At 36.4% G+C, this 15848-nt stretch overlaps 1 protein-coding gene across 1 annotated transcript; it reads right to left on the bottom strand.

The window, feature by feature from the left end:
* Window positions 1–3007: 3007 nt before the first annotated feature.
* Window positions 3008–15165, bottom strand: LOC306845003 (syndecan-4-like). The gene is made up of 5 exons (XM_079377484.1): window positions 15136–15165; window positions 14929–15052; window positions 7597–7797; window positions 6855–7056; window positions 3008–4682 (listed from the first exon to the last, which is right to left on the bottom strand). Exons 2-5 carry the CDS (start codon window positions 14986–14988, stop codon window positions 4522–4524), a joined length of 624 nt encoding a protein of 207 aa, XP_079233610.1. The 5' UTR covers window positions 14989–15052; window positions 15136–15165; the 3' UTR covers window positions 3008–4521.
* Window positions 15166–15848: the final 683 nt, after the last annotated feature.

Below are 15848 nucleotides of genomic sequence, written 5' to 3' on the forward strand. Positions count from 1 at the left end.
TGCGTAACAAAATATCAAACCAAATGGAATTTATTTTAAAACGAAAGGAAAATTCTGTAATCTTTTACTCACCACCAACTTGTTCCAAAATTGTATGAATCTCATTTCATCTCTTTAAAAAAAACTTATGAAAAGAAGTGTGGGAAAAAAGAGATATGATCAAGGACCATGCATGACCCTTTACACTTTTTAATCAAAACATTTTCTATTTTTATCCTTCAATCCAGAAAGAAAACAGTCTTTATTCTCTTGGTATGCTCATTTGTTTTGGTAGCAAAGCAGACAGGCATCAGCATGCTGGATAAACACACACACACACACACACACACACACAGAGCTGCTTACAGTAATTTCTCTAGAGGTGGAAATTCCCAGGTTAACACTGAAGCAATTCGATTACATATTAAAGACTGTCCCATTATAGTACACACTCAAACAAACAGGTTCTTCTGCAACTGAGCTTCACCAAGAGCCTTCAAATAAAGAATTGTTTTCCCTGACCTCGAGTTGCTATATGGTTCGTTTGGGGTTAAAAAGATCTTGATTTTGCATTATAGTTTCTTCAGGTTACATTAGTTTCTGTTAACAGAAAAATTCAAGCCTACAGTAAAAAAAAAAAAAAACAGTAAAATATAGCAATATTGTGAAATATTATTACAGTTTAAATTAAATATTTTCTATTTGAATATATTATAAATAAAATTGTATTTATTCCTGTGATGCAAAGCTGAATGTACTCCAGTCTTCAGGGTCACATGACCTTTCAGAAATCATTATAGTGCTGTCAAACGATTAATGACCTCCAAAATAAAAGTTTTTGTTTACATAATGTATGAGTGTGTACTGTGTATATTTATTACGTATATATATATAAATACAAACATGTATATATTTAAGAATTATTAAATATATTTATATATACATAATTAAACACATACATGTAGTATGTAAACAAAAACTTTTATTTTAGATGCGATTAATCATTTGACAGCACCACATTCTTATATGCTGCTTTGTCACTAAAGAGACATTTCTTATGTCAGTTCTATTTATTATCAACAGTAATACTGCTTAATATCGGGGCCCTGCCTTCTCACTAAGATAAAAGTTTTTGTCTTTTCCTCGCTCAGAGTTGCTCTCAGATTGGTCCTGAATCACTTTTAAACTAAGAGTTAGAAAATTTGAAGCTAAATTAGGAGCTCTCTAAAAGGATTCTTAGAATCTTTAGGAAGTCCTGGTCTTTTCAGGATCAGAAAAAAATGCATGAAGTGACCAGGGCTGCGTTCAGCCCTGAAAAAACGGTGCAAAACCTTTATTAAACGGAAACGATGATGCGTTGAACACCCTGTGTTGCAACTATGGCAGCTGAGAAGGCCACTCTGTGTGTTCTTTTTGAAGAATTTTCAGAGGCTGATAAAATCGGTATAAATACATTTTTAATACTGCAAAATACGCTCGATGTTACAGTCACTGCCCTTGCCGTCCAGAATAAAAGAGAACATCCCAATGGAGTGAAGGGGTTTGTGGAAACTGTGGTTCCTAATTATTGTGATCCAACATGTGCCTCACATTTCAGGATGAAAAGAAATTTCAGGTGAAGGATAATCCACTTCTTACCTCCGAGACTGTGTTATGATCTATGACCTTATTATTTTTATTGTGAGTATTAGGCTTATCATTATTGCTGATCACTGTTGTTGTGCTATGCTATTGTAATATTTACCATTATACAATCAGAGAAGCATAGAAAGGTCTATGAAAGTGTCACTCCACAATACAACAGCAAAATATATAAATATGTCTTGTATTTTTATGTTACATTAATCAGTGTCTAGCACACCTTCCTGAGGAAAGGATATTGACCAGAAGACATTGCAATTACTACATATTTAGACAGACTTAAAGAAGTTCCAGATCTATACTTGTGCGCTTATTATTTCAGTTTGCCTTTAATGTAAATAAACATGTGCAAACAATATACTTGCTCTTGTGAATTTATTTAGATGTTAATTACATTTACTTACAAATTCATCATCATCATGTTGATATGCTATGTTACTATAAAACTCTTATGACAAACTTGTCTTCTAATATCTTCAATTGTTGCGCATACCGAGCTGCAGCGGACACATATTAAATGACTTCACTTGGACCTATAGTGCGATCTGTCTCTTTAATACCGCATGGGTTGCTGCTGATTGGGCTGACATTTTTGACACACCCATCAAACAAGAGAAAAAGTATCTCATACCCAGTTGCACACCGTTTCCAGGAAACATGTCGTTCAACCCGGAAACCGGAACAAAACGTTGGGCACCGGTGTGAGCCTGAACGTGCCCCAGGTTTAATGAATTAATGACTCAATTAGCTGGATCAGGTGTGTTTAATTAGGGTTGCATCTAAACTCTGCAGGGCTATGGCCCTCCAGGAACTGAGTTTGACACCCCCAGCTTTACGGTGTGTTCCAAACGGGATATATCGCCCTCGAAGGGCACTTCGGAGTGAAAATAATCATGGCCGTCATATTGAAGGGTCATTCCAAACCGAAGTGCTCAAAACTGGTTACTTCAAAGGGTCCATGGGAATGAAGGATTTCAAAGGGTACAACTGATGGTCACTTCGGGCCCCCATGATCCTTTGCGCTGATTCTTTCCATGATGACAGCGCCTAAGTGTGGGCAAGGGAAGATGACGCAGAAGGGCACTTCAAGAAACAGTTGTTTGGTCCTCTTCACCCTTCAAAGCGCTCACTCCGGAGGGTAAACCCTTTGAAGGGATTAGGGCATAGGGATGAACCCTTCTGAATGGAACGCAGGTCTAGTGTCTACTTTCATGGCCTTTCTATGCCATGCGACTAATTCTTAACTTGATTCAGGTGTGCATTAAAGAGGAAGGACTACTTGACATTACAGCTCAAATTTCCAATGATCTTTAACCATGTCTTAAGAAATATAATGATGCAACATTTGAGGATTTCTATGGAAGAAAATGCTCAAGACACCTTTGGTTATGTGCATAAAATAGCTTTATTTTCAACAAATCAGAACCTGCATGCAGAAATCAATGATTCATTGACTTCAACATTAGATCAGTGATTTCATCTGGATGTGACCAAACAAAGCAGCAGATTTTTCTTTTTTTATCATTTTACACCATGCTAGAAATGCACAGCTCATTCACGTTCCCCTTAACTAATCCAGAACATCGTTCTACAAAATATAAATAGATTCAGCTTAAAAAAAAAAAGTCTAAAAGAAATAGAAACTCTTTAAAAAAATCTGTTGAAAGACTATCAGCCTTGAATTTTCGCACTACTGTATATAAAACAAATCTAAAAACCAAAAAAATAAAATTAATCACTTGTACAACAGCTGAGAAGGGGGACAAACACCCCCGACCTGAAGGCAGGCAATAAAATATGACAGTTAAATTAATACCAAAATATAAAAAAGGAATTAAGAACATCTACAAAAACACTGAAGAAAAAAAAAAAAAAAAAAAAAAAAAAAAAAAAAAAAAAAAAAATAGTACTAGCATTGGTCATTGTTCTCAAACAACTGTTTCCGAAAGATACAGATGCAAAGCATCTGCGATTCACGAACAAGTTTTTACGCCAAAAGTGAATACCGGGATGAGATATAAGAACAATAAAAAATTATTTTGGCATAAATATTTGGTAAATAAAAGGCTGTCAAGAAATGGCTAAGTACCAAAGTTTTACATTTTATTCAAATGGCTATTTACAGATCCCTGGATGTACAAAGTATGTTTGCAGTGAACTGATTCTCAATCAACAACATCTGTACCAGTTAAAAGTAGCTTAGTTGACAGTCAAGCAGCATTGTAGTGATCAAAACCAAGTCTCTCGTCGCACAAAACCACCACAACAATGACATTCAGATATTAGGAATGTACCATAACACCATGGTTGAAATGAGTATACATTAGTATAGCACACCGATTTCAGGTTTTGCTCTCACAGAATTTAGTTTCAAACGTATACTGCATGCACTCAATTTGGTTCCACGTCGAATGTTTTACTAAGGAAATAAAAAACGTTTTACAGCACACAGATTTAAAAACAAAAAGACATCTGATAACGTAAAAGGCTACAGTAACCATCCCTTCTGTAGCACCAATCGTGACGTTGACTTTCTTAATGGCTGGTTCAATGGTCAATCCAAAGCCTTTAACCTGTGAATGGCTCCACTGCACCTTGTATTGCTTTATAAAAAAAAAAAAAAAAAAGGACACAATGGGCCACAAGGTGAAAAGGCAATAAGTGTGAGAGAACGAAAAGACAAGAGCATCTTTTGAATCGAACGGTTTGGCAACAGACACTATCCCCTCCGAGTCACTTTAAGATGTCAATGCAAATGTCCAGTCAGAGTGAATTATTCGTGTGAGGTCCTTCTGCGGTTTTCGCGGTACGTGAGAGGTTGGCGGCAGCCCGTCGGGCCGAGGCACTGTGTGAGCTTATGGTTCAAAAAAAGAGAGAGAAGGTATGTGAGGGTGGGGATGCTCATGCATAGATTTCTGTGGTTGGAGCTTTCTTGTAGATGGGCGTCTTGCCCAGGTCGTAACTTCCTTCATCTTTCTTCTTGATGCGGAGAACGAAGTGAACCAGCAGGACGATGAGGAGGATGGCGAAGACCAGACCAACTGCTCCACCCGCAATAATGGCTATAAAACAAATAAATAGAAATTGTGAGGGAGGAATAACCTTCAGACACAGCCTTAATGGACACCAGCAGACTGCACGGATTTTCAAAATATACTTACGGATGTATGAAAATATCAGCTGTGTTATTGTGTTATTTGCTATTGTGTTACCAGTAATTGAAATGAATTACAAATAATTGGTGATAAAATTTAAAATTAGAAATGCTAGTAAGAGTACTCAAAAAAAAAAAATGTAAAAAAAAAAAAAAAAACTGTCTTAGGTGCTACACATGAAAAAGGCCACACACTTGACCTGATATTGTCTTATGGATTTCCGTTGCAAATTGTTCAGATTGAGGATTGTTTTTTTTCTGACCACAAGCCAATACTGTTTAACACTTTTTTTTATCTCACCCTGTGAAACAATCCCCTCCTGGTTATTACGTCTGCCCTTTTAACTCAGATGTACCTGTACGATTCTCGGAAGCATTTTCTACTCAATTTGCCATTTCTTTTAAATCATCATCTTTTGATATGGACCTTGAAGAGTTAATTTCTTATTTTAACTCTACCCGTGTTTTGGATATTTTGGAATCGATTGCTCCCTTTTACTGCTTTTTACTGGCTGTTGACTCAGGAAAATGTGTTGTTTTACTTCTCTTGGACACTATTGATCACACTATTTTGCTGAAACGTCTCGAGCAGTTTGTCGGCATCAGGGGAACAGCTTTAAACTGGTTTGCGTCCTATCTTGAGGGGAGAACGTTTTCTGTAGAAATTGATAACATCACTTCCTCCTCTGCTGCATGTACATGTGGTGTCCCACAGGAATCTGTTTTAGGCCCTCTTCTGTTTTCTCTCTATCACCTTCCTTTGCCTAATATGTATCAGTTACGCAGATGACATACAGCTTTATCTACCGGTTAAGTCTGATGAGAATACATCCCTCCAGCCATAATTTGATTGTTTGGGTGAAGTTAAAAGTTGGATGGCAGATAACTTCCTTCAGTTAAATGATTCTAAGACTGAAGTGTTATTTTTTGGATGTCCAGATTTTGCAAATACCCTCTCAAACACTTTGGCTCCTATAACTAACACTGTAGGTTCTCATGCATGAAATCTGGGAGTTATTTTTGACCCGGCATTTAAGATTGACAAACAAACAAATTCAGTTGTCAAATCAGCATTCTTTCAGCTTAGGATGATTGCCTAAATCAAATCTTACCCTAACCCTAACGGTTATCCACGCATTGATTTCATCCAGACTCGACTAGTGTAATTCATTGTATTTGGGGGTTGCTCTTGTTGCCTCGCCTTCAGTTGGTCCAGAATTCTGCTGCCAGATGTTTAACAAAAACTAGGAACAGGGAAAGTATCACTCCTGTTTTGGTTGGTTTGCATTGGCTAACCATTGAATATAGAATCCAATTCAAGATATTACTATTTGTTTACAAGTCCCTCACAGGCTTGGCACCAAACTATTTATCTGATCTTCTTTCCCACTATCACACCAACAGGCCTTTGCTGTTGTCTGTTCCCAAGACACGTTTAAAACTTAAGGGGGACTGGGCATTCTCTGTGGCAGTACCTCAGTTGTGGAATAACTTGGCTCTTTACTTGCGATCAGCCACTTCTCTTCAGGCATTCAAATAATCAGTAAAGACATCTTAAATGTGATATATAAATAAATTAAACAAACAAATAAAGATAAATTAAAGCTATGTAGAAATATAACAAAAACTAATAAAAAAAAATGACATGCACTTAACTATGAAAACCCGTTTTCACCATGGGATAATAATAATAATTTTAAAAAAAAAGGGTAATTGCATCTCTTTCTCTCACAATTCAGACTTTTTTCCCCAAGCACAATTCTGAGTTTACATCTCGCAATTCTGAGAAACTACAAATCTTTTTTTTTTTTTTTTTTATTCTGTGGTGGAAACCAAAAGTCAGAATTGTGAGATGCAAACATTCTTAGAAAAAAATTAAAAAATACTGAAATAACACTGGAAAATACTGCACTAGATAAAACAAACCAGTGGAATTTATTTTAGAGCAAAACAGTAAATGCTGGTGTACTAAAAGTTACTATATTTAAATATAAAAATTTTGCCCGACAATATTTATTAATTGTATTTACTCTGCATATCAAACTATCACTACTGCAAACAAATCAAACCGTCTCCTCACCTGCAAGCACTTCTTTATTGTTGAGCAAGTTGTCTTCTCCAGCATGCGTCATGAGCACATTGCTGGGCTGGTCCTCGTCTTGCTTTGATTCTCCACGTCGGCCGACCTCATTGTGTTTAACCAGAATACTGTTATCGATAGTTGGCCTCGGTGCAAATGGACCCTCAGATTCAGGTATCCGGTTATTATTGAAGATACCAGTCTGAGAAAGGAAAAAAAAAACAGTCTCAAGAAAGTTAATATAGAAGTTAAATTGGTTGCATGCAAAACAAAAATCTGTCATATGAACGACCAGCGAGTAATTCAACTGACGGTTTCATGAATCATAAGCATGGATAAGACAGATTGGCAATTCCAGTCGGATATGAACCATGAATGAGTCATTTTAGACCAACGAGTTAGTAAGTGACTCATTTGAGAGTCACTTTGACATTCATTAAAAACAATCAGCTCACAAGAGTCAAAAATCAGATGACACTGATTGCATTGAATATTTGTTGTATTAAACCAGTGGATAAAACGCAATAGAAAGATGTGCTGTCTGTTTAATTGCTGTAATAATATAAAATATAAATTTCAATTTAAACAAATTCTTTAAAGAGCATTTCACTTGAAAATGATTAACTTGTAGTAGGCAAAAACCTTCATTAAGATTCATTGTTTTGTTTCCTAACAGGCATTTCTGTAGGCATTTCTATCCCAATAGTTTGTCATCAAGAAAAAAAAAAAAAATCATATCTACCTCAATTTCTGTGGGCTCATGTAAAAACCCAGAGCCTGAGCCATCATAATCATCTTGTACATCGTCATCAAATCCATCCTCATCGTCAGTTGGGTTTAAATGAGCAAACTCAAAGTCTTCATTCGGAGAGTTGCCAGAAGACTCCAGATCCTCATAGGGCGACTTAATTTTCAGAGGTACCCATGTTTCTGTTTCTCGTACCTACGAAGAGAAATAATTTACATGAGAAATTTACACATGGGACCATTTGTTCCAAGACAAATCACCAAAGAAAAACATGCAAAAATCACTCCTTTATAATATAATCCAATGCAAACATCAGAAACGGAATGAGTTTAAGACCTGGTGTAAAGCATCTTCTATCATTTTAAAGGTTATGCAGGTTACTTTTGTTCTGAGAGCACACTTAATTTAATGAAGACACAGCAATGCTGTTAATCACGTTAGCAGAGCCATTTGGCCAATCACTTCCAGTGAGTTTTATCAATTAATGAACTAAGCCTATTAGCATAACAGGAGGAAGTAGATCGCACAAACTGATTTGTGTTTTGTCTGCTTTTCCTCTCTCTCTCTCTCAAGACTCTTTCCACATAAATGGCCATTTCGGTTTTCACTGTTGCTATGGTTGCAGGACATCATAACATTCTTGTTTATAAAAAAAAAGAAAAAAAAAGAAAAAAAAAAAAGAATTCTTAATTCTATTCTGAATGGCACCTGACTGTGATTCACACTATATTCTATTACAATCAATTCACTCTTAAACTTAAAGCGAGTAAGGAGAGTTACGAGGCAAGTTAGCGCAGGTTTGGCACCATTGTGTAAAATGATGCAAGAATTCGTCGGACAGGGGCTGAGGGTCTTTATCTGTCTGGCTCTCCTGCTCGCTGTCAAAAACAGATTTAAATCAAACCTGACTTACTGAAAAGTTTCACATACCGGGAAAGCAAAAACATTCATAATGCACAGGTGCGCACTCATGGCATAACCACCTTAGACAAATTTCAAACACACTTTACTGAGGATTTCAGTAAGGCAAAAATGACTTCAAGTTTATTGTAAATACAATTTTTTTAAAAACTAATTTAATACTTAAAATGGCTTTAGACGCAAAAGGGAGGGGTTTTTAAAATTGAGACTGGGGGGACTGACTGACTCATTTTCCAGGAAAACCAGGATCATGCAAACGCCACATGAAACTGCAAGTCAGCTCTAGCCTGCTCTGTTGTTCGGAGATAATAAAAGAAAAAGGGAGAGCGAGAAACAGAGAACGACAGAAACCACAAGAGGGTGTGGGGAGAAAGACCAACATACTTTATGGTTTTCAGCCTTACAGTGCTGTAAAACTCCACTCCAAAATCCCCCTACATTATGAAATACCGAGTAAAAAAAAAAAAATCTGTATAAGAAAGTACAGCGGATACCCTCTGACTGTGAAGAGGCGTAGAGCCATGGTTCAATTAAACCAATGCTTAAATTCTCATAAGCAACCATTAACTTCTCAGTAAATGTATATAAGCCACTTGAAAGAGTTTAAAAAAAAAAAAAAAAAAAAATAAAAAAAAAATCCCACAACCCAACCCAAACCAAAAGCTCTAGACTAAGACGGACTGCTAAAGAAAGTCCCTCAATTTCGCAGTCGCAATGCAGGAAATAATGCTTTTTGTTTTTAATTTCTCAGCAATAACCAAAAAACCCCTCACCAGCATTTAAAAGAAACAATCACAATAACAGCTCTTAAAAGAACCACAGTTAGTTCATTTATTTCACCTAAAATGAAAATTGTCAACATTTACTCGCCCTCACATCGTTCCAAACCCATATGACTTTTTTTCACACAAAAGATGTTTATCAATATTCGTGCTGCTTTTGTCTACACAATAGATGGAGACGGGTGCTGTCAAGATCCAAAAAGAACAAAACTAACAATTGAAGTAATCTGAAAACTGGAGTACATCGAGCTTGAACTGAAATAAGATATTACTCATGTCATTGAGTCTGCAAATTATATCTGGCATCAGTGAGTAGTACAGTAAGTCAGTCATACAGATTTGAAACAACATAAGGGTGATTGAATGAGTAAAAGCTGCTCTATGATATGAAGATGACACATATCTACACATATGGCTGTGGCTCTTATCCTCAAAGTGAGCTGTAATGCCAAGGAGGGAGAAGCCTGTGTAAATTAACCAGCTTAGTAAACCAAGCCCAAGTCAAGACTAGCAAAGCTTGGAGCAAATCCGACCATCTGCTGACAAATGGTCTGGCATCTGTTCCAGTGAGTCACAATGGGAGACGCAAAGAGAAGATAACAATAAGTGACTCCTCCATTACTGTGATAAACGGTCCATGGTGATCAGGCGATTATTCACTGTTTGAGTTTAAAGGCCAATATTTAAAGAACCGTGACTGTTTGCATCTTCGTTTTACCAAGCAACTTCACAGTTTGAAAGTCACAGAAAGACCGAACATTTCACTAACTTTCTCCTCAAAATGCCTAGATTCGGTCTGGGATTCACTGGTGACCCATTAAAGCTGCACTACAGATATTATCCACTGTTGTGGTTTGAAGACTCTGCTTGTTGTCCTTTCAGGTCACAACCAATTACAGCCTCAGTCGTCAAGACAAATGGCATCTGTCTCTCCCAACAATCGGATTTACCAGTGTATTGTGTCATATGATCTCCTCATGAGATGGACTTCTCACCCGGGACAGAGTGAATGTCCTACTTTGCACACAAACACACTCGCATGTCAGGAGAATTCCTTCCAGCTTTACGGGAACTATTTATAGCCATGTTTTCCTTCTTACATTCCCAGATGAATCTCAGCAGCGGGGCGGAAACACTCACCTGCCTGTTAAACGATACGTCATTGTTCAATCACATGCCAAATTCTCACCCCAACATCTGTTCAAAGCCCTCAAGCATTAGTGTATGCGAAAGAAACAGGATTGACTCTTCCTTCAAAATTTTCAACAAAACGAAACAAAAAGGACTTTCAGCCTCATTGTCGTCAGCCTCTATTCTCTCACACAGGAAGTGCAATCGCACTTTCCTTCTATCTGTTGGTGGCTTTCATTAATGAAGCTTCTCACCATTAAGTCAAAGACTGTTTAATACACAATGAGCCATTCTGAATAGCACAATCAATCAGTGTAATCTGGACATAAGGAGTTCAAGGTTTCTGAAAACAGACCTTCCCTGACTGGCTAAAACCTGAAGTTAACGGAGATTAAAATTTGGATTTTGGAATTAGCCAAATGTTTGTGATGGTTTTCAAGAGATTGACCAATTAACTATATTACACATCTCTAAAGAATATCACCCATGTCACACTACTACACCTATGTGCATTCAAACCCATTTAATAAATCCTATGCATTATTACTCTTTAATTAGTTTTTATAGCAGAAATGAGATTAACACTTACAAGAAATTTGTGATCATTCAGATGACAAATATTTTGAATGAACATTACTGCATGAATTATGTTTTTATTTATAGAGCACATTTAATGCTACAGAGTACAGACGTAGACCAAAAAAAGTGAACACTAAACACTAAGAAATAGTCAATTATCAAATATATTAAGAAAAAACAACAAAAAATAATATTCATTCATTCATTCATTCATTCATATATTAAGAAAAAACAACAAAAAATAATAAGCCTCAAGACTAGCTTTAAAACCATTCAATAACGGTGAGGTCCCGAATTATCATTAAAAATATACATGAAAGGACCTATAAAAGAGCATTCTGAGCATTTAAAAGACACAGGGAAAACAATTTAAAGGTAATCCAGGATATTGCAAGTTAGCAGTAAATGTGTTATGTAGGAACATCAATGGGGTGATTAGACTCCAAGATTGCTATCATCCACACCAATAAGCAGAAAAAATGAAACGGGCCAAATCAAAAAAGAGGAACCGTCATTATGAAGGACAGCTGGTAGCTGGTTATCAGCATTGCCAACTAAAGTCCGTCTGGCATATGGTTAATAGCTCCACAAGCAACAGAACTGGAACGGTGACGGATGTGGTCTGCTAAATGACTCTAGAACACACCGGATTCCCTTTACATGGCCTCAAGATATTCCTTTGGACTTGCAAAACAAGAGCAGACAGCATAAGGCATTGCACTTATTTTCAATGAACAACTGCGTTCACAAGCAGAGTTGCTGTAATAACTAAAATTCTTCTTTCACCCAAGCAGCAAATAAACTCTCTTTCGGTGCCAACATTCCTCAAAAGCAATTTAATAGGCCTGTGGACAGCAATGCAGAAATCATCATTACATCCTGGCGAAAGTATTTATCATTTCCACTGCCTTTCAACAGCCATTCAGATGAGCTTTGCACCCTAAAAACAACTGAATAAATAAATAAAAGCAAACCTATTCATATGCAAATCACCTCATGCCTAATTCATAACAATCATTAGCAAGACAACTAGCATGGCCATTAATTTAACTGTCACCGTCCCGTATACGGGACGCCTAACTTTACTTCACTATATTACAATTAAATCCTAATGTAATCATGCCAAACTATGTCTATGTCTCCTAAATAGATATTTTACCATTTTTTGTTGTTACAAATTATGTAGGAACAGTAATAGATTAATTTATGACAAGAGTGCACCAAGAGTCTGTGATAAATCTACATCATAAGAGGAGTTCTGACCTTTGTCACAAAAAGTCTTTATTTCCTTGCCTTTTTCCCGATCACGTTTTAGCAATCATTGTGTGTTATATACCATTTGGATGCTTAAAATCTCAAAATTCATCCTGTGAAAACCGTTTTGAAATCGGACATTGCGTTACCATAGAAATGGTACTTCAAAATATTTTAGCGGCCTCCTCCCCCTTAGCGGTGGTGTCATATTACAAAATGTATTACGGCCTTTTAGAATCAAAACTTTAGAATCTTGACAAAATACATATCGTTGGAAAGGTCCGAGTCTTAAGATTGCCTATTTGGTGTTTATTTTGTTATAGATGTAATATTGAGAAAGAAATTTATAGATTTGTGACAGAAATGCATCAACAAAAATTTTTATGGTGTTTGAATGGCACCCGGTGGCTGTTTTTCGTATAACGCCTAAACAAAATCGCATATGAACCTCATTTTTTTTTTATATAAACTTCAAATTTGGAACACAACTTATGTACACATATGGCTTTAATCTTATAGCAATTTTAGATTTTTTACTATTTTTTTAAATATTTATATAAAATACAATAAAAATAATATAATATAATACTTCAATTTAAATTATTGAGTTGTAAAAATTTTATAATTGTTTGTTGGATGATGCTTTGCATTATTTAAAGGGGATATTTTGTAGAAATTTGTTTTGTAGTTTCTATGTGAGAAATCATATTTTTTGTTAAATTTTGGAGGGATTTTTACTGTAAATGGTATTATACTGATGTTTTTGTGTCACAATTTGTTTTGTATTCTCCTGCCCAGGGACAGCAGATGAAATTTAGCTCTGTAGCTAATTCTGGGGCAGTTTTTGGACTGTCTATTGTCCCTGTCAAATAAAGAATTAAATAAAATAAACTTCTATAACTTTTTAATACTTTAATTTTATTAAATTATTCATCTCTGTAATAATCTGCTAATTGTCTTCTTTAAAAAGAGACCAGCCTTAGGTCTGTATTCAAAAGCGTTCATGAATTATAATAATTTAAGGTTGCTTTTTCGCGAATTTTCAAAAATGGGGATGGCAGTTAAGGGGTTAAACTTAAAAAATAAGTTATATCAGTTCATGTTGTCTTTTAAGATATTGACTAAACTATTAAAGTGACAATACTTTTTGTTATAAATCTAAAATGATTTTTTCCAACTTTTAAATGAAAGATTATTGGAGTATATTTTATAACAAAATGCTATTTCATGTTTTCTAACTTCATGTTTATTCAAAGCGTTACTTAAAAACAAAAAAACAAACAAAAAAAAGATATCACTGCCATTTTTTTGTTTTGTTTGCCCAACATGCGTCTTTCTAACTAGAGATTATTTGTTATATCAGCGAAGGTGGCGAAAGCTACACTCAAATATTAAAATATAACCAACCCCAATGCCAAATCGAGAATATCCACTCATACTTTGCCTATAGGTTTAAAGTGTCCATGTCATGTTGAGTTTAAGCCACACAAACTTGTCCAGTGGCTAAAGAGGAGGGACCTGGATGAAAGAGGTGAGCCATTTAAATCCGCCGAACTGTGTGAAATCCCAAAAGAAGGGCCGGTCAAGGTCAGGAGGGGTCACATTCCTCAGGAAAACGCTAAAGAATGGAGAGGGAGGGGGATGAAAGAAACACAGACACTTCTGCATGATTTTGAGGAACGCTGCAGACTTCTCTGCCTCGAAGGACAAGGCCTTTGGTGCATGTGAGCTTGTTCTCACATTCCCATCCGAGATTATATCACACCGTCCGATGTACTACTGACAGCGCAGCTGGTTTACTGTTCTATTACCTGAGGATTGCACAATATTACACACTAAAACCATCAACAGACAAGGTCAAGACGCAATACAAAAGTGCATCTGTTATGGTGTTTAAGTGTAGATAAAGATCTGCGACAACACCTTTCCAAAGGTCTGTGAGAGAATGGAAGGATTTTGCATTTTGACTTGTGTGAGGGTGTGTGTGTGTGTCTGACTGACCCAGCAAGCACACTGGGTGGCATTTGTCTTCTATTTCAGCTCCACAGACATCTGCAGCAAGCTATTCTTTTGAGTTATGAAAGAACTGGCCAACACAAAGCTGTGGCATCCCATTCACAGGTGCTCCAGTGGGTGATTCCATAATGAACAGATGGAAAATTAACCCTCATGGACTGAATCCAGTCTAATCAATTAACGCTAAAATAAGTCCCTGAGGGCAAAAACTGTCACATGAAAGCCAATGCTACTCATGAGGTTACTTAACAAACAAATAGGCAATACTAGTTTGGTGCCAAAAGCCATAAAACTAATCTCTTGCATATATTTCTTACACACCAACATAAATATATAACTTAAGCGCAGAAATTGAATATCACAAAACCACAACTCGCGACTAATTCCTTGCCTAATCTTACAAAATGTGACCAAAGACCGAGAAGACTTGTTTGACAATTAAACTAAAGTTAAATGATTAGTCTGAACATTTGTTGAACATGTAGAAGAATGTGTTGTTTCAACAGGTCTGTTGTCAGGGAGCTAAAGCTTTAGCCAACACAAATATCACACCTTTTTTCGTCATTTGTGATTAAAGAAAACGATTATATGCTTAGTATCTTAACTGAATGTAATATAAAGTTAAAATTCATAAGATACTCACCGATTCAGAGAAAACAGCAGCAGCCGCGGACAAAACCAACATGAGGTAAACTTTCAACATCTTCTCTTCAAAATAAAAAGCCCGGGTGCCGAAAGTTGTTGTCAGTTTCCGAAGTGAATCACTTCTATAAAACAAAATGAACCGCTCCTGGTTTTGTAAGTCCTTTTTTATGTCGATTCGATTAGACTTATATCGCGTATTTCTTACCGCTGTCCTCTGTGATGGTGCGCAGTATTCCTGTGTAATGATTGATCCGGTTTAGTTTTATTTAGAGCCGTGACCAATTTAGACCCGCCCCTCTTCGTGTGCAGCCAATCAAAACACGGGCAGAAGCGGTGACGACATTGTCGGAAACTCCGGATGCAACAACACAATACATCAGAATCCATCGTTATGGATCCATCGTAACTTTTACGATGATTAGAATAAGTTATTTTTTGACTAGGCCTATATAAAACAACTGTTTTAAGATTAATATCTTATAGATACAAATTCCTCCGTTCTCTGACAATTACACTTAATATCCGTCCTTAAATGATGGAATAATGACTAGCACGTTTGAGGAAGTTTTAGGAGGAAGAATTTAGGGAAGCCAGATGCTCGTGGAAAGTTCAATGACGTTAACTTCCGGGATTTTTTAGGGTACTTTTTGACTGTTCTTCCCTTTTCCCTTAAGCTTTCTGAAAAACGAAGCCACAATAATTAGATGCTATTGCTGATAAAAAAAAAGAGTTTTCTTTTCTGTCCTTTTTTTCTTCTCTACTGACCGAAGTTCTTAAACCAGACCAGATGGCTTGCTGGTCTTAGTTGGTTTAAGCTGGTTTTAGCTGGTCGATGGTCTCCCAGCCTGGTGTTCAGATTTATGCTGATCTCTAAAATCCTCTAGCAAACTGACTAGGCTGAGACTACTTAAGACCAGC

This window comes from Barbus barbus (genome assembly GCF_936440315.1).
Source record: "Barbus barbus genome assembly, chromosome: 25".
NCBI lineage: Eukaryota > Metazoa > Chordata > Actinopteri > Cypriniformes > Cyprinidae > Barbus > Barbus barbus.

Coding starts and splice junctions, on each gene's coding strand:
- LOC306845003 (XM_079377484.1), bottom strand. CDS start 14,988: ATGTTGAAAGTTTACCTCATGTTGGTTTTGTCCGCGGCTGCTGCTGTT. Junction 7,798..14,928: donor CTGCTGTTTTCTCTGAATCG/GTGAGTATCTTA, acceptor TTCTCTTCGTAG/GTACGAGAAACAGAAACATG. Junction 7,057..7,596: donor ATGAGCCCACAGAAATTGAG/GTAGATATGATT, acceptor TTCCTTTCTCAG/ACTGGTATCTTCAATAATAA.